We start from the raw sequence: 24,454 nt of genomic DNA, 5'->3' as shown, positions 1-24,454 counted from the left end.
GTCAAGTGCAGCGTCTGGATGCTCCTCATTACACACCACAGACCAACAAACATTCTTAACATCAACAACTTAGGAATCACTACAAAACGCCAAAAAAGCCAGAGAAGTTGAGCCTCGCGGTTCAACGCTCTTAGTTGTTACAGAAAGTGACCCACTGTGCTGTTTAGTTTTTGCATCTATATCATATTGCTGAGTGTACCTTTAAATCATGTCAGAAAAACTACAACATTTCACCAATACTTAATTACCTTTTTTTGGAAGGAAAACGATTTAACTCATATTGCAATTTATTAAAGGTCATATTTAATAGAAATCTGGTCAGTTACTTTAATGCATGTCACAGAAAAACAAAACATTTCAGCAATAATTTGCAAACGTATAATGAATGATCTATGCATTATTCTCCATGTTACACATGTGTAATGTAAGTCAACATTCAACCAATCAGCTGCTGCTCTTCAAACAGGAAGTCGTATGCATGCTTAGGACGCTTGTTTTCTTCTTCTCAGCGACTTGCTTCTTTCATCACCAAAAGGCATCTTTCCATCGTCAGTTTGCAAAATGAAACAAAATTCAAATGTACCAGCCTTTCTCACCAAGCTTTGGACTCTTGTGGAAGATTCTGACACAAATGAATTTATTTGTTGGAGTCAGGTAAATTAAATTGCCCCACTGAGCGTGCCAGCCTGGCAGAGCTAGGTAGCGCTAGCACTTGACTCTGCATGGTGTGAAACGAGTTAGACAGTTATAGTAGCTATGTCTGCCTAGTCCTAGATGCATGTGTCGATTAGTAGGATTCAATAAGCATCGTTTTGTTTTGTTACTGATACTCTTTTGTTATTGTTGTCCCTGCTGACTAAAGCTAGCATGTTATTTTGAATGATCTGTTTGTAAATTGGCTAGCTTCTTACAATAGCATATCAATAAAATTGGCTAGCTTCTTACAATAGCATATCAATAAAATTGGCTAGCTAACAAAATAGCATATAAATAAGCATTCCTTGATAAAATTAAGCAAGAATACCCATGCACTATTTAGGTCCTGAAATGTAACACACATAAATGTAATTGATTGGAAGTAGTTGTAGACATTCTAGTCTCCTAATATATACATATTTATTTAGGAAGGTAACAGTTTCCTTGTCATGGATGAACAGCGATTTTCCAAGGATATCCTTCCCAAGTTCTTCAAGCACAACAACATGGCCAGCTTTGTCAGACAGCTGAATATGTGTAAGTAAGCGCTTCTATAAACATAGCGGCTCTGCTGTTTTAGTGGAATGCCTCTTGTGCAGCTGTCTAATGGGTGGTCAATTTGCAGATGGATTTCGCAAAGTGATGCACATCGACACAGGCATAGTAAAGCAAGAGAGGGATGGACCAGTTGAATTTCAGCATCATTACTTTAAACATGGTCAGGATGACTTGCTGGAAAACATCAAAAGAAAGGTAAGACTAAGTCTGTGGAGGTTTGTCAGCTGCTGATTGTCAAGCAAATAACTGTCGGTCTCACGGTAATTGACCATTAATTAACATAAACACATTTAACATCTCCACACATAGTCTTACAAGCCATTTTAAAAAGTCTAATAAATCCATGTAATATAGCCTACACCTTCACAATAAATCCATTATTTATTTTAGATATGTCCAAAGAAAATGTAGTCTATCTCAGAAGGAAAGAATAGCATAGTCTGAGTTTTCCTTATGTTAGATCCAGATGTGGCTATGCCAAATGGCTGTGGGCTACACAAGTTCATTTAGCAGACAAGATTTACTTATAATTCCTTCACATTATTTTATAGTATGAAGAATACAATTGAACAAAGCTGAATAAAATGTAAATATTTTCTACAAATGATTTGAGGGAGTGCGCACATGCGGCTATTCTGTGTTGAGCGGTTAACAAAGGAATAGGTACTCCTACACTACCAGTCAAAAGTTTTAGAACACCTACTCATTCAAGGGTTTTTTTTTATTTGTACTATTTTCTACATTGTAGAATAATAATGATGACATCAAAACTATGAAATAACATATGTAGTAACCAAAAAGGTGTTTAACAAATCTAAATATATTTTGTATTTGAGATTCATCAAGTAGCCACCCTTTGCCTTGATGACAGCTTTGCACACTTTGGGCATTCTCTCAACCAGCTTCACCTGGAATGCTTTTCTAAAAGTCTTGAAGGCATTCCCACATATGCTGAACATGCATTCTCCTTCGCTCTGCGGTCCGACTCATCCCAAACCATCTCAATTTGGTTGAGGTCAGGGGATTGTGGAGGCCAGGTCATCTGATGCAGCATTCCATCACTCTCCTTCGTGGTCAAATAGCCATACTGTGGTAGCCATACCGGTTAAGTGTGCTTGAATTCTATATAAATCACAGAGTCACCAGCCAAGCACCCCCACACCATAACACCTCTTCCTCCATGCCTCAAGGTGGGAAATACACATGCAGAGATCATCCATTCACCCCCACCGTGTCTCACGAAGACATGGCAGTTGAAACCAAAAATCTCCAATTTAGACTCCAGACCAAAGGACAAATTTCCACAGGTCTAATGTCCATTGATTGTGTTTCTTGGCCCAAGAAAGTTTCTTGTTATTATTGGTGTCCTTTAGTAGTGGTTTCTTTGCAGAAATTCGACCATGAAGGCCTGATTCACACAGTCTCCTCTGAACAGTTGTTGATGTGTCTGTTACTTGAACTCTGTGAAGCATTTATTTGGGTTGCAATTTCTGAGGCTGGTAACGCTAATGAACTTATTCTCTGCAGCAGAGGTAACTCTGGGTCTTCCGTTCCTGTGGCGGTCCTCATGAGAGCCAGTTTCATCATAGCGCTTGATGGTTTTTGCGACTGAACTTGAAGAAACTTTCAAAGTTCTCAATGTTCCATATTGACTGACCTTCATGCCTTAAAGAAATTATGGACTGTCATTTATCTTTGCTTGTTTGAGCTGTTCTTGCCATAATATGGACTTGGTCTTTTACAAAATAGGGCTATCTTCACAACACAACTGATTGGCTCAAACACATTAAGAAGGAAAGAAATGACACAAATGAACTATTAAGGCACACCTTTTAGTTGAATTGCACACCAGGTGAATACCTCATGAAGCTGGTTGAGAGAATGCCAAGAGGGTGCAAACCTGTCAAAGCAAAGGGTGGCTACTTTGAAGAATCTGAAATATATAAAATATATTTTGCTTTGTTTAACACTTTTTTTTGGTTCAACATGATTCCATAGTTTTGATGTCTTCACTATTATTCTTCAATGTAGAAAATAGTAAAAAATAAAGATTAACCCTTGAATGAGTAGGTGTGTCCAAAATTTTGACTGGTACTGTATGTGTGACATTTGTTTTGATTTAGAATGGACCATTATCATGCACCTGTATCGAAACAGGGGCAGTGGGGAAAAATACGCAATCTATGCACCCTGTGGTTTATTTTCATGCCAGCCAGGTAGGCTCTACTCCTGTTGTAAATATAAGCAATGTGCTTAGTATTAGGGAAGTTGAGAAAAAATATAGTAGGGCAAGCCTATAGAAGGCTGATGGGATCCTCCTCTTTTTATTAGCGGCCATCACTCTGTTTTCTCCCGCATAGTCTAAACAAATGAGCTGATGGGTTCTCATGAAGTGTTTGATTAGATTTTCGAAAACATTTGCATTGATGTTATAGTGATTAGAGGGACAATAGCATGCTGAGTACCAGGCAGTTAGCAAGTTTGGTAGGCTACTAATGACTAGCAGCAGCATCAGAGCTTAGAGAAGCCTAATTGCCGTGACTAAAAAGGTCATGTGGAATTTGACTGCCTTCTCGACTTGTGACCGCCGGTGTGTTGGTAATACGGTCACCGCAACAGCCCTAGGTAAGACCTCATGGAAACAAACATATAATGGTAAACAAATAAATCACCTATATCAGTAAGTACGTCAAACTGAATAAGGGCATATTTTTTTTCAGGTTTCCAATGCAAGACCAAATGATACAAAGATCAGACAGGAAGACCTGTCCAATATTTTGGCCAGTGTTCAGAATGTTCACGGAAAACAAGAAAGCATTGATTCCAGACTCAACACACTGAAAAGGTAAGCAAACTACCATGCCCTGGCTATCAAATGGAGGTTAGAAAGTAGTATTGATGTGTTGGTTTGGAGAAAGTTCTATGCTCATGCTTGAATTTATGTTTACAGAGATAATGAAGGTCTATGGAGGGAAATATCAGACCTGAGACAGAAGCACTCCCAACAGCAGCAAATCATTAAGAAGGTGCAGCAAAACATTCTGCACCAAGAATGAGTTTGCTCACAATAAAAATGCTTAACAATTGTCCTTTAGGGTATAATAGTTGTCTAACTTTGATAATAATTATCTTTATTCATTGCAGTTAATACAATTCATCGTCACATTGGTACAGAAGAACCGGATGAGTTTAAAACGCAAGAGGTAAGGCTTCGTAGTATAGCAATTCTTCCTTTGAATGACATCATCGATTACTAAACATTATTAATTCATTTCTGAATCTCCATTTTACAGGCCTATTCTACTGAACAGCAATGGAAAGAAGCCTAAATACATCCATGAAATCTACGATGATCCTCCTCTGGACCACAACAAAGTATGTGTAGAGGTCTGAATGGGTTTACCTCCCTATGTAAGGTGTACATGGTGGTGTCCATCCAATCAGTCAGGACGCTAATGATGCTAGCAAACAGATCCTTTAATTTTTTTTACAATATTAAGGCAGGATCACTGACAAGGAAAATGCCGCATTGTGAGAACAAAACTTGACATTGGCGGCGGCGCAGATTTTTTCCATAATATGAGTTTGTTACTTCAAAAGTCTGTTTTCTCAATGTAAGCTATTCTAAAGATGTACATTTTGAACTCTCTCCCAGCCCTCTGTCAGTGGTTTGAAGAGTGCTGATCTTACTGACGATGTCGTCATCTGTGATGTAACTGACGATGACACAGAGATCACAGAGGGCCCCTCAAGAGCATTGGATCAATCGTAATTCAACATAAAAAAAATTGTTTCATGTATATTTCCATCTGCCATCATCCATTCTCATGCCTTTTCTCCTGTCCTTCATTCTTAGGGATGTAGAAATAGTTGAGGTCTTCAACAGCAATACTGTGTCACAGACAGACAGCGCTGACAGTATAGGACAGACCAACTCTTTAGTAATCGAACCAGAAGAGACCACCATAAGCACATATGATAGCCTTCCCACAAGCAGCACCTTGCAGCTAAACAAACAGTCAGGGTTGAGCCTGGAGGATCCAATGAAGATGATGGACTCAATCCTCAATGAGAGTGGAGCTATTTCTCAGAATATCAATCTCCTCGGCAAGTAAGTGGACTTTACTAGCTTTACGTTTGTGGCCTGTAGTTCATGAAGAACTTGAGAAGGCTTTCTCACATTATGTTCCATATTACTGAGTTGCATATTTTCATTTGTAAGGATATAGGCCTATTGAATTATTGTCTCGTTTTACAGTTAATTGGCATCCAAATGTTTTAACAGGGTTGAGCTGATGGACTACTTGGACAGCATTGACTGCAGTTTGGAAGACTTTCAGGCTATGTTGTACGGGAAGCAGTTCAGCATTGATCCAGATATTTTAGAGGCCACAGAGGTTTATGTTAATTACATTTCCATACAAAATCTACAGTTTTGCACTTGTATAGAATTACCTGGTTAACCCACTCAATTCAATATCCGGGATGCATTTGTTACAGAAACTGTTAAAGAACCAAACACAGCAAACGGAATGAAACATGGAGGGACCTACCTGAATTTGTCCAATAGAAACTCGTTTGCATTTCCCATTTGGAGTAAACGGTTTCTGTTGCGAAACCTTTTGCCACAGAATTGACATGATGATTATACCCCAAGTTTGTCTGAATTTTATGTGTGTTTCTGAATACTCATTCATTTCACTCTTTAGGGGAGTGGTGGTCCCAAAGAAAATGCAGGGCTGCTATCCGAAGGAGACAAGTCTAGTTTCTCAGCAGACAACCAGCTGGTCCAGTACACATCCTGCCCTCTGCTGGCCTTCCTGGATGGCTGCACCCCTTTGGCCACAGAGGCAGACAGCAGCACAGCCACAGAGCTGGGAGACAGCCTGCTGCAGCACAACACTGAGGTCCCCACAGACCTGCTGGAGCCAGACGAGGAGCCTCCACGAAGCTCTCTCATCCGCCTGGAGCCCCTGACTGAGGCAGAGGCCAGCGAGTCAACGATCTTCTACCTGTGTGAACTCAACCCAGAAGGTGACACCACTGACTCGACGCAGCTGGAGATTTAACAAGGTTAACCAAGGAGCAGAAAAAGGATTGGACCTTTTGTAGATACTTGTTAAAATGATCTATTTCCTGTTCAGAAGTAAGACATTCCGTCATTTAGTGGAATAATCTACTGACAGCTGTACGTAAACCCCGATTAAGATGAGGCTGCAATTGTTGGTTTAGGTTTCAGCATTTCTTGTGAAAAGGGGAATGTTTCACTGTATTCTTGATATGTTAAGGATCACATTCATCTTTAATGAACAAAAAAAAGTGCCTGTTTCCTTAGTAAAACACCAATGTTGATCATTTCAAGTACTGTAGTCTATGTACCGTGTATCATAATGTTTCATGTTAAGATTCATAGATTGCGAAGCTTAACAGTGACAATGACATTAAAAGAACAGCAAAAGCATCATTACATTCTGAATGCTTTGTTCTGTAGGTGAAGGTATATTCAAGAAAATGCATGCTTTGCCTTAAAGTTTATTAAAAGGTGGGTTACAATGCACTTTAATACATGTCAAAACACAAACAATTGTCAGTCTGCTGGAAATACTGAATACACATTTCTAGTATGTTAAAGCATCTACAAAATCATTTATCCACTGAACATCAGTATTTTACATTAAGATAACTCCAGTGTGAATCATAAGTAACAAGGTACCCAAAACTGAAGGACTAATATGACCTACAACAAGATGTGCATGATCACAAAAGGGAAAGCTGTAGTTTCAGTTTTGCAATTTGGGAGGATGTTCTGAAAAGGAAAGCACAGCAAAGCATGATGGTAGATTAGCCTATAATATGCCACTGGTACATCACTGATGGAAATGAACCTAGGATTACAACAATGAGCTAATATCTGAAACCCTTCACTTCATTGCTACATATGCATAACTTAAAGCAAAGTGTAGCATATTATCAAACATCAAGCAGTCTTGCCCATTTTGTAACAAATCAATGGTTCTTTCTGAATGTCGCTTATCCAGAGTCAATTACAGTTGACAAAGAGTCCTCCTTTCACTGACCATCTCTCCAAGCCCCAGCTACCTTTACAACCCCAACTCAGCAAAAAACATTATTTAACTTTGCAATAGGATAAAACATGGTACATAAAACACCCATGTATTCAATACTATAGCATGCATGCAGTGTATTAACAAAAAGGGTGGGTGGGGAATGCACACAGTATTTACAGAGCTTGTTCACCTTACGAGTTGAATATTCAAAATGATCATGAGCAAATGATTGCCCCCCTCATTCTTTAGATCATCAGTCGAAGTCTCGGTTGACCAGGACCAGTGGGGCTGCTAGGGTCCACACATAGAGGGCAATGCAGATCCAGCTGGAGGAGATCTTCACCCACACCGAGGGCCACTTGCTGGTCATTGTCTCATAGTTGGAGTCAGGGCTGAGAAAATAAAAAACAGACAAGTCAAACTCACGAGCGACAGATGCAAAAGAGGTCAATCAAACTTGACCAAAACAATGGAATTGCCATGGAAATGTGTGGGGGAAAGATATCATTTAGGCTACTGTTTGTGTGCATTTCACACTGTTGAGGTAAAAATTGGAGTATAATGCTTGTATGGATGTCAACCCAAATACATGTCCATGTAATACTTAACCAATCAATTGCATTAGAGTTAAAAACGACTGACTACCACCACAGATTTGTTTACTAGCTATACATTTATGCACGGTAGCGCACGATGGCGTACGCTCGCAGCCGGTTTGGGTTCAGTGTAAGGCTAGACTCATTACTGTTGCCTAGTTATCATCCTACCAGACCAAATAATCCAGGAGAGTGAGGATACACACCTGTACCAGTTGGTGAGGGTCATCATGATGTAGAGGGAGGCCAGGAAGAGCATGAAGTGGAAGAAGGAGTAGCTGTAGGTGACTCCTTCCTTCTCGTTGTCCACGGCCCGGTTCTCACCATCTTCCACGTCAAAGTTCTCAGGGTGGTGGCCATCCTCAATCAGAGAAGACTCGTCACTGGTCAGAGTCAGTTTGTTCAACTGGGTGTTGGAGGAGTTGCGGATGCTATAGGAATGAATGGATAACATGTTATTGTCAGGGTCAATAGCAACTGCGCAAAGCTGGTAACTGGTAAAATAGCATTAGCAGTTTCTTCGAAGAGAAAACTGCAGACATTGTTGTTTGGGTCGGACTTGTTTCCTTACCTTGAGTACAGAACACACATCAGGAACAGGACCAGCCCCACAATACCCTGGGCATCCCACCACTGAACAACAGGGTGGTCCTTACCAGCTGGGGTGGTGTTGTTGAGGCCAATGATACCCAGCAAGCTTGGGTTGCATTTCCTGTCTGTGGATGGCAAAGACAAACACATTTACTCGAGTGCTTGTCTTGATGAAGAGTTAGCCATTTATTGGTGTATCGGAGACATTTGATCATTAAACTTCTCACCTGGCTCGTTGGTCATGGCAGACCAGGTGAGATACATGGTGTACAGAGTCACAATGGAAGACTGCAGCAACCCAGACCTTGGCTGGGACTCCTGTTGAGAAAAGGGGTGAGATAACACTAAGATGTAAATGTGTCATAACATATTATAATTACATGTTTATTATACAAGATGAAGGTCCAGAGACTAAGGTTTCTGGGGTACAACAGGTGACATGCTGGTCCAATGCACTTCCTTACCTGAATCTTGGGCAGGACGGACATGACTGAGGCTCCGACACACAGCAGCATGTTGACAGTGATGAAGGCCTTGTTCTCAGTGCAGCCGTCAGTGTGGGTGTAGTAGACGTAGAACATGATCAGAGACACCAGGGACAGGATGTAGTTGATGGTTGTAGCAGACAGCAGAGCTGCACGGGAGAAATGAGACTTACTGGTTATTTCTGGACAATGGGGACAGGGGGAGTTAAAAGTGTAGACACAGAGGGTTGCTTTAACTCAACCTGTCACCAGTGCATTTTCACAAGGTATTCTTAAAGAGAAGCTCCTGTTGATTACCATACCTGCATACCAGCAGCGAGAGTTGCCCTCCTCCATCTTCTCCACCCAGGACTCATTCCAGGAGTGGGCAAAGTCTATCAGCAGGACCAGCTGGATCAGGATGAAGCAAAAAGCTCCAGCCATTCCTATGTAGAACCAAACTAAGGGAGAGAAGTGTGAACTAGCTGCAGGCTAAGTGAGTTTTATTAGCTACACTTTCAGTACCAGTCAAACGTTTGGACACCTACTCATTCAAGGGTTTTTCTTTATTTTTACTTTTTTCTACTTGATATTCTTCAAAGTAGCCACCTTTTGCTTTGATGGCAGCTTTGCACATTCTTGGCACTCTCAACCAGCTTCATGAGTTAGTCACCTGGAATGCATTTCAATTAACAGGTGTGCCTTGTTAAAAGTAAATTTGTGGAATTTATTTCCTTGTTAATACGTTTGAGCCAATTAGTTGTGTTGTGACAAGGAAGGGGTGGTATACAGAAGAAAGCCCTATTTGTTAGTCCATATTATGGCAAGAACAGCTCAAATAAGCAAAGAGAAACGACAGTCCATCATTACCTTAACACATGAAGGTCCGTCAATGTGGAAAATGTCAAGAACTTTTAAAGTTTCTTCAAGTGCAATTGCAAAAACCATAAAGCGCTATGATGAAACTGGCTCTTATCAGGACCGCCACAGGAAAGGAAGACCCAGAGTTACCTTTGCTGCACAGAACAAGTTCATTAGAGTTATCAGCCTCAGAAATTGCAGCCCAAATAAATGCGTCACAGAGTTCAAGTAACAGACACATCTTAACATCAACTGTTCAAAGGAGACTGCGTGAATCAGACCTTCGTGGTCAAATTACTGCAAAGAAACCACTACTAAAGGACACCAATAATAAGAAGAGACTCTCTTGGGCCAAGAAACACGAGCAATGGACATTAGACCGGTGGAAATCTGAGCCCAAATGTAAGATTTTTGGTTCCAACCTCCGTGTCTGTGAGACAGAGAGTAGGTGAACGGATGATCTCTGGATGCGTGGTTCCCACCGTGAAGCATGGAGGAGGTGTGATGGTGCTTTGCTGGTGACACGGTGTGATTTATTTTGAATTCAAGGCAGACTTAACCAGCACGGCTACCACAGAATTCTGCAGCGATACGCCATCCCATCTGGTTTGCGCTTATTGGGACTATCATTTGTTTTTCAACAGGACAATGACGCAACACACCTCCAGGGTGTGTAAGGTCTATTTAACCAAGAAAGAGATTGATGAGTGCTGCATCAGATGACCTGGCCTCCACAATCACCCAACCTCAACTCAATTGAGATGGTTTGGGATGAGTTAGACTGCAGAGTGAAGGAAAAGCAGCCAACAAGTGCTCAGCATATGTGGGAACTCCTTCAAAACTGTTGGAAAAGAATTCCAGATGAAGCTGGTTGAGAGCATGCCAAGAGTTTGCCAAGCTGTTATCAAGACAAAAGTTGGCTACTTTGAAGAATCTAAAATATATTTTTGCATTCGTGTTATTTCATAGTTTTGATGTCTTCACTATTATTCTACAATGTAGAATAATACAAATAAAGAAATCCTTGAATGAGTAGGTGTGTCCAAACTTTTGACTGGTACGGTATATTTCTATGAGACAGAAAAACATTATTTGCATGAAAAGGGTCATTACCAGTTGTGAAGGGACCCTCTGGAATGAAGAATGCACCAATGGTAATGGCAGTCGCAGAAGCAAACTTGAAGAACCAAAACCTAAAAGAAAGCATAAGTATTTTAACTGATCGACCTGTTTGAACTTAAATATACTTATGGATACCCTTGTTCCTTATTTCTCTTCCTGCATTGCAGTATATAATGCTTACTGATATTGTCATTACCCATATATGAAGAGGACACAGTGCTATTTACCCATTGTGTATAGTAGCTCTGGGATCCTGGCTACTCTTGACTTTGACCATGAGGAGGGAGAAGAGCAGGAAGAACATTGCCATGCCGAAGCAGATACGGTACACAGCCTTGTAGCCAACCAAGACATCACAGTTGACATGACCCTCCACACCTGGAATTGATGTACCCATTCCCCCATCACAGAATCCTGGAATCTGCAAGAGCCAAGATGCACAAGTAACTAGTCAGGCCAAACAAAAATGTGTAGAATGAGTTGTCTTAACTGTAAATGTTGTATATCAAATATATAAAACACATAGTTTGGTACCTTCTTGAGCTGCTCTTCCATCCCTGGCATGAGCATAATGCATGCGATGCCCACACACAGCAGGAGGAAGAAGGCATAGATGAGTCGGGTGACAGTGGAGTTATTCCCACTGGGGCAGCATTTGCACAGCAGACAGGGGGCAGTGCCACACAGGCAGGGGATCTACAAGGCAAGACAAGGGAATGGGGTTAAATATGATTAAAACCAATTAGCTAAGTCATACAAGTATAGAACTGATGCTGACAAAATAATATATCTGCCCACCGCTGAATGGTTTTACAGTTAGAATATAGCCTAAGTACAAAGTCAATAGGGTTTTCATTCATTGATAAAAGTTAATACATCTACGTAGGGTTGACATAACACCAACACACTTGTTTTTCCCAAGTTGCTAACTGCGTTGGAAACCAAATCTCTGCTAAGAATAGAGATCTGGCCACGGCATGTGTCAAACCTAATCAAGTTGATACCAATGTGGAGGAGAGACCAGGCAGTTAACGGTACACTTTTAGCTTAAATAGTTTCAGGAATATTATTAGTTAAACTAAATAGGAAACAATACCAGACATATGCCTAACTGAACTGAGTGCCGTTAAATTCAAAAGTATTTTAATGACCCCCATTTCACAATGCACTGGTGGCCTAACTGGAGACGTCACAGTTAACGGTTATCTGAAATTTGATTCTGTTTTGATGCCTAGCCACGGTGTTGCAATATTTCCAAGTACCGGGCAGTAGCTAGCTTGTTAAAATTATCATCATGTTATTGATAAACAATCGTCATATGCAGGTTTTGACAGTTCGCTCCCCGAACTGGTTTGCTTTGCTTGCTCTCTGTACGTTTACATTTTCAATTCTACAGCAATGTAGGCCTACTTGAGACCTAGCTAGATAACCGCTAACGTTAACTATGACGTCTCCAGTTAGGCCACCAGTGCATTGTGAAATGTGGGTCATTAAAATACTCTTGAACATATAGGCACTATCAATAACAAAGTGGCTATCTAGCTAGGTCTCAAGTAGGCCTACATTGCTGTAGAATTTAAAATGTATAGAGAGCAAGAAAAGCAAACCAGTTCGGGGATCGAACTGTCAAAACCTGCATATGACGAGTGTTTATCAATGACATGACGATTTTAACCGTCCAACGTTAGCTAGCTAAAATTGTGGTAATGTTTTAGAAAGATTACCCGGGGCCAATGTATTTGATTAAAAGGCAATGCACCAAGCCATACTGAACAGGGAACCACCCTGGCTTTGTTGTTGTGCATTGACGCTAACACAGCTACAATTACTTTAGGATTACTGTAGCTAGCGAAACTGTCGTCTGAATAAATATTTGATTCGGTCCGTTTGAATCTGAGTGATGTTGACTTATTTTAATTATCATAAAAACGAAGGCTTACCCAACTCGCCATGGAACACAGTCCGAGAACGGCCCCCATGATGTTTTGCCGAAATAAGACTTCTCTGTGCTGTAAAAGATGGATGCTTTTCGTCTGTTTACAATACAATCGCGCTTCTTCTTAGGATTTGGTTCGTGGATCGCATCCAATTGAAGGTGCATATACCGCCATCTACTGTACTGGTGTGTGAGGCATTTCACGGCCTACTGTACCTACATTAAATTATGTACCCACATTAAATTACACAACATTTGAGAAAATTAAAAGTGCCCTGCCAACTATTAACCCTCTTAAAAAAACACCCCATTCCACTATTTAACCCTATCTAATCCTACTTCAGACCAAAGGTCTGAGAGGATAGAACTCGACCACTCAACACCCCATGCAACTGTTCTGCAAAAAATCCTTGCAATCCAAAGTACTTCTCTGCGGCAGCCACCACAACCTCTATTTTCTGTGACTTCTGATCCATTTCTACAGTATAATTGACATCCATGGCTATGAATACCAAAAATCACATCTTACTGAAACACAAATTCTTCCCATCGCTCTCTCTCTCTTGGGCTCTGCCTATCCACAGGAATCCTCTCAATATCCCTCACCCTGTACCCATCTTCTACTACCATTCTCATCACTGCTCCTGCACACTTCTCAGATCTACGGATCTCCCTACTACACACTACTTTTTTTCCTACTGCACCAATAGGTCCACAGACAACGCAATCGCAATCACACTGCACACTGCCCTAACCCAGCTGGACAAGAGGAATACCTATGTAAAAATGCTGTTCATCGACTGCAGCTCAGCATTTAATACCATAGTACCCTCCAAACTCGTCATTAAGCTCGAGACCCTGGGTCTCGACCCCGCCCTGTGCGACTGGGTCCTGGACTTCCTGACGGGCCGCCCCCAGGTGGTGAGGGTAGGTAAAAACATCTCCACCCCGCTGATCCTCAACACTGGAGCCCTCTTCTGTACTCCCTGTTCACCCATGACTGCGTGGCCATGCACGCATTCAACTCAATCATCAAGTTTACAGACGACACTACAGTGGTAGGCTTGATTACCAACAACGACGAGACGGCCTACAGGGAGGAGATGAGGCCCCTCGGAATGTGGTGTCAGGAAAATAACCTCACAATGTCAACAAAACAAAGGAGATGATCATGGACTTCAGGAAACAGCAGGGGGGGCAGTAGTGGAGAAGGTGGAAAGTTTTAAGTACCTGGTCCAGGTAATGGTCCACCCACGCAGACAGCGTGGTGAAGATGGTGCTGCAGCGCCTCTTCAACCTCAGGAGGCTGAAGAAATTCAGCTTGTTACCAAAAACACTCAAACTTTTACAGATGCACAATCGAGAGCATCCTGTCGGGCTGTGTCACCGCCTGGTACGGCAACTGCTCCGCCCAGGACACCTACACCACCCGATGTCACAGGAAGGCCAAAAAGGTCATCAACCACCCGAGCCACTGCCTGTTCACCCCGCTATCATCCAGAAGGCGAGGTCAGTACAGGTGCATCAAAGCGGGGACCGAGAGACTGAAAAACAGCTTCTATCTCAAGGTCATCAGACTGTTAAACAGCCACCACTAACATTGAGTGGCTGCTGCCAACACACTGACTCATCTCTAGCCACGTTAATAATGAAAAAATTGATGTAATAAATGTATCACTAGCCACCTTAAACAATGCGACTTTATATAATGTTTACATACCCTACATTACTCATCTCATATGTATATACTGTACTCTATACCATCTACTGCATCTTGCCTATGCCGTTCGGCCATCGATCATTAATATATTTTTATGTACATATTCTTATTCATTCCTTTAAATTTGTGTGTATAAGGTAGTTGTTGTGAAATTGTTAGGTTAGATTACTTGTTAGATAGTATTGCACAGTCGGAACTAGAAGCACAAGCATTTCGCTACACTCGCATTAACATCTTCTAACCATGTGTATGTGACAAATAAAATTGGATTTGATTTAAGAAAATAACTTGTACTAATTACATTTTCCTATCACGTTGAATTGACTTACTTCTTAGCTGTTTTCAAATTTTAATAATTGAGTCACATTGAACATGTAAATACCCCCTGAGCACAAATGCTGCAGATAGAGAAAAAGAGAATGTGTGGGAAATAAGTATGATTCATGCATGGCTTTTTCCAGTGAGCGAAGGGCTACTGTTAAAGTTCACAGTCGACAAATCAACCATGATGCTAGATCAGATATTTGGTAGCTCTATCACCTTTAGGCTATTTTGGATAAACACATATTCTGGATATGGAGAATTAGGAAGTCATCCATGAGTGCTTTGAGTTTCAGAAGTAGCCTCGCACGAGCCTTGGTTTGTGGGTTTCACATGGGCATCCGTTTTCCAGATACCATGCTCAGGTGATAATTGAGCCTTTCCTCACTGAGCATGACCCTATTCTTTACCCTGTTTGGTTTGGATGAAAGCCTTACATAGGCCTACTCTGTACAGTAAGAGTCAGTGACTCCTTGTTCAGACAGTACTCATAAAACTAATTGCATTAATGGGAATCGGGAAAGATTAGGGACACCGTAGCCTAATTCTATCAAGGGTCATCATGTATTGAGGCAGTTCGTTTTACCTCTCCAAGCTACTATAGCAAAGAAACTCTGACTATAGCCTGTCACTAATGATTTAGTAGAATAGGAAAGTCTAGGGGAAATTCATGCATAACACTTTTCTCACCATCACAAGAGACCCCAACAATTTGAGACTCTTGAAATGGATTTGCATCATTACATGTGTCACACCCTGACCATAGTTTGCTTTGTATGTTTCTATGTTTTGTTTGGTCAGGGTGTGATCTGAGTGGGCATTCTATGTTGGATGTCTAGTTTGTCTGTTTCTGTGTTTGGGCCTGATATGGTTCTCAATCAGAGGCAGGTGTTAGTCATTGTCTCTGATTGGGAACCACATTTAGGTAGCCTATTTTGTGTTGGGTTTTGTGGGTGGTTGTTTCCTGTCTTTGTGTTTGTTGCACCAGATAGGGCTGTTTCGGTTTTGCCACGTTTATTGTTTTGTATTATGTTCATGTTGAGTTTTCCTATTAAAAAACGAACTATAACCACACTGCATTTTGGTCCGCCTTTCCTTCCCAGGAGGAAAGCCGTAACATGGTTCACAACACAAAATTGTGCTGCTAATCAAATTTAAGTTTGATTTGTCTCATATTCATATTTTGCAGATGTTATTGCAGCTGCAGTGAAATGCTAATGTTTCTAGCTCCAACATTGCAGTGGCTTTGTCCCAGTTTAGTTAGTCTGTGTTTTCTCCAGCTGAAAAGGGGTGCAGATGTTCCCTGTCCTCCCATGCATACATGCATATTTAATATCACAATTATACCATGGAAAATTCATTTTCTCTTTGGCTGTCTGGTCTAGGATTCAGTGTTACATTTCATAATTGAGTACGTTTCCAGAAAACCTCATTGCTCATTTTATTTCTGGGAAGAGAGCAATTGTGGAGGTGACACATCACCTAGTGTTCAGTGATGCATAGGCATATTCTACAAATAGATGAACCACTACACAAGAAATTAATTCAAGCATTCATTTGGTAGGATACCTTAATCCATTAGACTTTGCAATGACTGAAATAGGCCTATGTCTCTCATTGTATGACCGGTACATTCAAACTACTGACCCACTGGGAATGTGATGAAAGAAATAAGTTTGCCCAGCAACAGCCCCACTGCTCTAGAGGAGATCTGCATGGAGGAATGGGCCAAAATACCAGCAAGTGTGTGAAAACCTTGTGAAGACTTACAGAAAACGTTTGACCTCTGTCATTGCCAACAAAGGGTATATAGAAAGTATTGAGATAAACTTTTGTTATTGACCAAATACTTATTTTCCACCATAATTTGCAAATAAATAAATTAAAAATCCTACAATGTGATTTTCTGGATTTCTCTCATTTTGTCAGTCATAGTTGAACCTATGATGAAAATGACAGGCCTCTCTCAGCTTTAAGTGGGAGAACTTGCACAATTGGTGGCTGACTAAATACTTTTTTGCCCCACTGTATATATATATATATATAACACAGGGCTGTAACCCAAACAAAGACTGAGATGTAAACCTCTAATAAATACATGGGACGAGACACGTAATAACACTAGTACACACAAGCCATTACAACAGAGCACAGGTACTCACAACACCAACAGAAACGGAACAATAATCAACATGAACAGAGGGCACATATATACACATACTAATCAGGGGGAATGGGAACCAAGTGTGCTTAATGAGACAAGACAGTCCAGGGTTGGTGGTAATGATCCAGTTCAGTGACGCCTAGGCTGGTGATAGACCTCAGGAGCTGGTGAACAGTGTCAACATCAGTACCGGAGGAATCCGTGACAATACAGAGTACTGGTGACTCCTTACTCCCCCACTTCATTCACTGCAATGCAATACACGGTATATGGGATACTTTTTGGGTTGTAGAGAAAATACTTTTCTACTTGTCTCAGCTAAATTGGGGTGGGAAATACTCAGCAGTTCCTCTACTAACCAAATATGTGTAGTTTGGGAAGGGGACTGTGTCATACATATCCAGCAGCACTTCGTTCTCCACCAGCTCCATAGCCCAATGCAATACACTGTAATAGACTGGACATGGGATACAGAGAGAGAACTTTACTATCTGTCTCAGATAAAGTGGTGTGGGAAATACTCAGTAGAGTCTCTACTAAGCATAACATAGCTTTTATTTGGAAGGTTTCTTCATTTCCGAAAGAACGTGACGTCATCATTTGTGCTGCTGGTAGAATACTAGTTCTGGGTGATAAAAAAAAGATCGTTCTGTGTGATGTCACCGCGGCGGAGATAGTTATCCTCGCACTTAAATAAAGAGAGTAGAGGAAATCACGATGAGGGCAGACTGTGTGCACCGAGTCCTTTCCATGGGTTGTCGATGGTGAAATATCTATTTCGTTGGAGCGCAAATAAATAACATTCTCGTAACAATCATTGTTCTACACATTGGGTAAGTAGGTGTCACAATATATCTTATTTTGGCAGGTTTCTCGTCGTCAGGTTGTTGCCAAATGCCGACAAGTAGCCTACAATCTGCTGTAGCCTAATTTATGGGCAAGTTATAGGCTACAGCAGATTGTAGGCAACTACAAGTTTTTTAATTGAGCTGGTTATTATTGTCATTGCTTGCTGTTGAAACCTGCAACCAGAAAAGGTTGGTCATGTAAATTCAACGCATGACCATGCCGTATGCAATGTCATGCATAAAGACTACAATGCACAGATATGTGTGAGAGCAACCTTTTTGTCAATTGATGGATCCGTTGCACATGTATTCCATTGTTATGGAAAAAAACATGTTGTATGTGATGCAGAAGAATATCAACGAATATCAGTCATACATATGCCACTTGGGATTGATTGATTATCAGGATCATTAAAAGGCATATGCTATTATTTGATCATAAATGCGTTTTATTTGAATGACATGCATAAAGACTACAATGCACAGATATGTGTGAGAGCAACCTTTTTGTCAATTGATGGATCCGTTGCACATGTATTCCATTGTTATGGAAAAAAACATGTTGTATGTGATGCAGAAGAATATCAACGAATATCAGTCATACATATGCCACTTGGGATTGATTGATTATCAGGATCATTAAAAGGCATATGCTATTATTTGATCATAAATGCGTTTTATTTGAATGACACATCCTCCTCTCCTGTCTTCCCCAATGACGTTTGCATTTGATGGCTATTGAATACTTGAAAACCCTGCATACCTATCTCAAATACAATGGCCTGTCCCTCTGTCTACCTGTCTGTCTACCTGTCTGTCTACCTGGCTGATTTTCTTTAATGCAATAAATAGCTTATTTCAATGACCTGACTGCAGTGCAATCACAAGGAACAAACATGATCATATTAATCAATGTTTCCTTATAACTTTTGTTGATATTCTCCTGCTGATTAAATAAAGAATGGTTGTATAAACATGGGTCTTGTCTATTGAATGAGCTGTTTACGATGAATGTGAGTCAGCCAGCAGCTTTCTTATCACAAAATTCAACCCCATGGTTTAAAATAGTGTTTGGCCATCATGCATCATGCAGTAAGATGATGTAGTTATGGTGACCTCCAAGCACTAGGTTTATTATTGGTTGCAGCATGCATTTCATGCCAGTGCTCTGACTCTCTAACTCCTGCTGATTAGAGGGTAAGCACCATGTTATTCCCTCCACACCCACCATCAACACATCTACTGTACCAGTCAACACCTGCCCTGAGAGACCACATGCTTGGAAGAATAATAAGCCAGCCCGGGGAAATGTGTTGATTATGATATGGAGAAAGAAGAGATTGCAGACACATTCTAATCTTACATCTGTCGACTGCCTACTCTAGTCTTTAGAATCCTGTGTAACGTAATTTCCAGACCCTCTCGTACAATCTGTCTGACCTTCTCCACCATCAAATCAAATCAAATGTTATTGGTCACATACACATGGTTAGCAGATATTAATGCGAGTGTAGCGAAATGCTTGTGCTTCTAGTTCCGACCGTGCAGTAATCTCTAACAAGTAATCTAATAATTTCACAACAACTACCTTATGCACACAAGTGTAAAGGAATGAATAAGAATATGTACATATAAATACATGGATGAGCGATGGCTGAACGGGCGAACGGCATAGGCAAGATGCAGTAGATGGTATAGAGTACAGTATATACATGTGAGATGAGTAATGTAGAGTATGTAAACATTATATAAAGTGGCATTGTTTAAAGTGACTAGTGATACATTTATTACAAGCAATTTTTAATTATTAATGTGGCTAGAGATTTGAGTCAGTATGTTGGCAGCAGCCACTCAATGTTAGTTATGGCTGTTTAACAGTCTGATGGCCTTGAGATAGAAGCTGTTTTTCAGTCTCTCGGTCCCAGCTTTGAAGTGACTATGCATATATGATAAACAGAGAGTAGCAGCAGCGTAAAAGAGGGGTTGGAGGGGGGAGGCACACAATGCAAATAGTCCGGGTAGCCATTTGATTACATGTTCATGAGTCTTATGGCTTGGGGGTAAGAAATGTCGAGAAGCCTTTTTGTCCTAGACTTGGCACTCCGGTACCGCTTGCCATGTGGTACTAGAGAGAACAGTCTATGACTGGGGTGGCTGGGGTCTTTGACAATTTTTAGGGCCTTCCTTTGACACCGCCTGGTGTAGAGGTCCTGGATGGCAGGCAGCTTAGCCCCAGTGATGTACTGGGCCGTACGCACTACCCTCTGTAGTGCCTTGCGGTCAGAGGCTGAGCAATTGCCGTACAAGGCAGGACCCATGACAAATCTTTTTAGTTTCCTGAGGGGGAATAGGCTTTGTCGTAGGTTGTTATTCTGGCACCACCCGGCCAGGTCTCTGACCTCCCTATAGGCTGTCTCGTCGTTGTCGGTGATCAGGCCTACCACCGTTGTGTTGTCTGCAAACTTAATGATGGTGTTGGAATTGTGCCTGGCCATGCAGTCGTGGGTGAACAGGGAGTACAGGAGGGGACTGAGCACGCACCCCTGGGGAGCTCCCGTGTTGAGGATCAGCATGGCAGATGTGTTGCGACCTACCCTCAACACCTGGGGGCGGCCCTTCAGGAAGTCCAGGATCCAGTTGCAGAGGGAGGTGTTTAGTCCCAGGATCCTTAGCTTAGTGATGAGCTTTGAGGGTACTATGGTACTGAGCTGTAGTCAATGAATAGCATTCTCACATAAGAGTTCCCTTTGTCCAGGTGGGAAAGGGCAGTGTGGAGTGCAATAGAGTGCATCATCTGTGGATCTGTTTGGCAGGTATGCAAATTGGAGTGGGTCTAGGGTTTCTGGGATAATGGTGTTGATGTGAGCCATTACCAACCTTTCAAAGCACTTCATGGCTACGGACGTGAGTGCTACGGGTCTGTAGTCATTTAAGCAGGTTGCCTTTGTGTTCTTGGGCACAGGGAATATGGTGGTCTGCTTGAAATGTGTTGGTATTACAGACTCAATCAGGAACATGTTGAAAATGTCAGTGAAGACACCTGCCAGTTGGTCAGCACATGCCCGGAGCACACATCCTGGTAATCCGTCTGGCCCCGCAGCCTTCTGTATGCTGACCTGTTTAAAGGTCTTACTCACGTCGGCTACGGCGAGCGTGATCACACAGTCGTCCGGAACAGCTGATGCTCTCATGCATGCCTCAGTGTTGCTTGCCTCGAAGTGAGCATAGAAGTGATTTAGCTCGTCTGGTAGGCTCGTGTCACTGAGCAGCTCGGGGTTGTGCTTCCTTTGTAGTCTGTAATAGTTTCCAAGCCCTGCCACATAAGACGAGCATCGTAGCTGGTGTAGTATGATCCAATCTTAGCCCTTTATTGACGCTTTGCCTGTTTGATGGTTCGTCGGAGGGCATAGCAGGATTTCTTGTAAGCTTCCAGGTTAGAGTCCCGCACCTTGAAAGTGGCAGGTCTACCGCTTTTAAGGTGCGGGATATGTCCGTAAACACACCAGCCAGCTGGTCTGCGCATGCTCTGAGGACGGGGCTAGGGATGCCGTCTGGGCTGGCAGCCATGCGAGGATTAACACGTTTAAATATTTTACTCACGTTGGCTGCGGTGAAGGAGAGCCCGCAGGTTTTGGTAGCGGGCCGTGTCAGTGGCACTGTATTGTCCTCAAAGCGAGCAAAGAAGTTGTTTAGTTTGTCTGGGAGCAAGACGTCGGTGTCCGCGACGGGTCTGGTTTTCTCTTTGTAATCCGTGATTGACTGTAGACCCTGCCACATACGTCTCGTGTCTGAGCCGTTGAATTGTGACTCTACTTTGTCTCTATACTGACGCTTAGCTTGTTTGATTGCCTTGCGGAGGGAATAGCTACACTGTTTGTATTCGTTCATGTTTCCGGTCACCTTGCCATGATTAAAAGCAGTGGTTTGTGCTTTCAGTTTTGCGCGAATGCTGCCATCAATCCACAGATTCTGGTTGGGGAAGGTTTTAATAGTCACAGTGGGTACAACATCACCGATACACTTGCTAATAAACTTGCTCACTGAATCAGCATATTACATCAATGTTGTTGTCCCAGTCCACGTGATCGAAGCAATCTTGAAGTGTGGAATCAGATTGGTCGGACCAGCGTTGAACAGACCTGAGCACTGGCGCTTCCTGTTTTAGTTTCTGTCTATAGGCTGGGAGTAACAAAATGGAGTCGTGGTTAGATTTTCAGAATTTTGCAAGCCCAGGTTTGCACATTCGATATGCTGATAAAATTTAGGGAGCCTTGTTTTCAGATTAGCCTTGTTAAAATCCCCAGCTACAATAAATGCCGCCTCAGGATATGTGGTTTCCAGTTTACATAGAGTCCAATGAAGTTCTTTCAGTGCCGTCGAGGTGTCTGCTTGGGGGGATATACACGGCTGTGATTATAATCGAAGAGAATTCTCTTGGTAGATATTGCTGTCGGCATTTGATTGTAAGGAATTCTAGGTCAGGTGAACAGAAGGACTTGAGTTCCTGTATGTTGTTATGACCACACCACGACTCATTAATCATAAGGCATACACCCCCACCCTCCTTCTTACTCTAGTCTTTAGAATCCCGTGTAACGTCATTTCCAGACCCTCTCGTACAATCTGTCTGACCTTCTCCACCATATAGTAGTGTGTCATTTTAACATTCAAACAGTGCCACTCAGCTTGGACCAGGCTGTTGTTGTCTACTGACTGCTGTATTTTCTAAAGAGGATACTAAAAGTAGAAATGAAATGTTGTTAACGCATATCCAGAGTGACGGATGAAGTTGCAGGGGACATAGTATTTACAACCCCTCTGCTTCCTCTGGGCAGCACTGACTCAAATAGACTCAGACAGGTGCCCCTTCACCTCACAACACTATGTCGTTATCATTATTCTCTGGAAATGTAAAGAGGAAGGTGAAGAACGCTGTTACCCTTTTAACGTTAGAGGTGGGGTTTGTCTGTCCCTAGCTGGCTGCTGCCTATAGGCTTATAGTCCTACTAACTGGAGCTTGTCCGGTGTTAGATATGCAGTTATTACTATTCATTATTCAAGTGAACTAGTGTCATACATCATCTGCCAGCCTGTCACTCAGGATCTAAATGTCACAGTAGGTAATTCCAATATGGTCAATCGTGACTGTACTTTAAAAAAACATTAAGTTAATGAGCCTAGGAGGATCCAGGTGCGTCTCATTTGTATTATCCTCTTAATTGGCTGTGTTGATGACAGAGAACTACCAATGGTGTCTGCCTACTAGTATGTGTAATTACACACATGGGAATGAAAAGTGCAGTTTGGTATCACTTATTTTCCTGTTGTCACATTGTGTCGTGTCTACACAGTAATTGTTTTTCTCAGGCACGTCTGTTAAAACAAATGCGAAGAGAAACTGTGCTTGTTGTATCAAACAAATAAAGTGTAAGGTGTAACTAAATCAGTTTCATCAAGAGTGTTTGATCGAAGACACCCCTACCTGAAAGCCCCAGAGACCAACAAAGTCTTTTAAAGATGGTGTCTGAAGGGATTAGTCAGGTAAACACTGTCAATAGGTGATATTTCAATTTGGACATCCTTAACTACCTGCGAGCTGCGACTCAGGAAATATTTTTTTGTAACAGTTGTAGCTCACTCTGTTTGAAGTCTTTTTTTTCATCATGTGTCATCAAGGCGCCTGTGATTGTCTTTGACAGTTTCTGTGCTGGTATTTCACTGGCAATGCCCCAGGAGGGATCCTTTTTCCCATCATTCCTCTCTTCTGCCTGGCTCTCTCTCAGCTCAGTCAGCAGCACAGTAATTGGCTCTTGTGAAACCGGCTCAGTTTTAGCACATAGCCAAGCATGCTCTCGCTCCTCTCACTGTTGAGTCAATAAAATTATCACAAATCGGTCTAACAGGTCCTTGTGGGGGTGTGGGGGTATGTATCAAAATCTATCACATTGGCATTCTGGACCACTCTGCCAGAGACAGAACAGCTTGCAGAGACTGCTGCACACATATGTTCTCTCTGTGACATATTGACAATAAGACTAAACTATGTATTGGATGTATTACTAATTCTTTATTCATACTATTGGGTCACATTTTGCCCTTTTTAGCCCCTTAAACCTCTGGCATTTTGGTAATGAAAGGAGCCATGGGTTAGGTGGTTAAACAGCAAAACAATAAAATCCCATATTGTTGTGTTTATTTTGTGTACTGTAGTAGAGTGTTAAGGTCATCCCCTGGATTAGGGTTTTGGAGTAATTCGATCTTTTAGTGATTAAAGCTTCATTACACTGTTGTTGCCACGCTGGATTAGGATCCAAATGTGCTGATTGGCCCATCGACCCACTGTGAACCGCAGTATTCCTCAGAGGTTCCTACCCTATGGGTATGTCCATGTTCATCTGCCTGTATCTAAGTCCCTTTGGGTCACCAGCTGCCAGTTTGTCACTGACAAGAGAACAGTGGAGTACTATAATGTTGCAGTGCCAGTATTGCATGATACACATGCAGGAACC

At 41.8% G+C, this 24,454-nt stretch overlaps 3 protein-coding genes across 4 annotated transcripts in view; 2 read left to right on the top strand and 1 right to left on the bottom strand.

Moving 5' to 3' along the window:
* Positions 1–460: 460 nt before the first annotated feature.
* LOC139415098 (heat shock factor protein 2-like) lies at positions 461–6,721 on the top strand. 2 transcript variants are annotated; one of them, XM_071162910.1, is made up of 11 exons: positions 461–654; positions 1,125–1,233; positions 1,322–1,449; positions 3,975–4,099; positions 4,205–4,280; positions 4,399–4,457; positions 4,548–4,629; positions 4,910–5,022; positions 5,111–5,365; positions 5,540–5,651; positions 5,964–6,721. In XM_071162910.1, exons 1-11 carry the CDS (start codon positions 562–564, stop codon positions 6,321–6,323), a joined length of 1,512 nt encoding a protein of 503 aa, XP_071019011.1. In that variant the 5' UTR covers positions 461–561; the 3' UTR covers positions 6,324–6,721. The 2 variants fall into 2 exon arrangements, with proteins under 2 accessions (XP_071019011.1, XP_071019012.1); XM_071162911.1 differs by having other exon boundaries at positions 478–654; positions 5,540–5,602; positions 5,964–6,718.
* Positions 6,722–6,773: 52 nt separating this feature from the next.
* LOC139415099 (serine incorporator 1-like) lies at positions 6,774–13,043 on the bottom strand. The gene is made up of 10 exons (XM_071162913.1): positions 12,897–13,043; positions 11,491–11,652; positions 11,184–11,377; positions 10,948–11,027; positions 9,297–9,434; positions 8,974–9,143; positions 8,737–8,827; positions 8,490–8,634; positions 8,125–8,349; positions 6,774–7,714 (listed from the first exon to the last, which is right to left on the bottom strand). The coding sequence occupies exons 1-10, from the start codon at positions 12,933–12,935 to the stop codon at positions 7,576–7,578; spliced, it is 1,383 nt and encodes a 460-aa protein (XP_071019014.1). The 5' UTR covers positions 12,936–13,043; the 3' UTR covers positions 6,774–7,575.
* A 4,772-nt stretch (positions 13,044–17,815) lies between these two features.
* Positions 17,816–24,454, top strand: part of LOC139415578 (cAMP-dependent protein kinase inhibitor beta-like) — a 29,727-nt gene continuing 23,088 nt past the window's right edge. Inside the window, exon 1 of the mRNA XM_071163688.1 lies at positions 17,816–17,930. The gene's annotated coding sequence lies outside the window, so the exon portion shown is untranslated. The remainder of the gene's footprint in view (positions 17,931–24,454) is intronic.

This window comes from Oncorhynchus clarkii, chromosome 8, assembly GCF_045791955.1.
Source record: "Oncorhynchus clarkii lewisi isolate Uvic-CL-2024 chromosome 8, UVic_Ocla_1.0, whole genome shotgun sequence".
In the NCBI taxonomy this organism is placed as follows: domain Eukaryota; kingdom Metazoa; phylum Chordata; class Actinopteri; order Salmoniformes; family Salmonidae; genus Oncorhynchus; species Oncorhynchus clarkii.
This window is presented reverse-complemented; position numbering and strand designations above follow the sequence as displayed.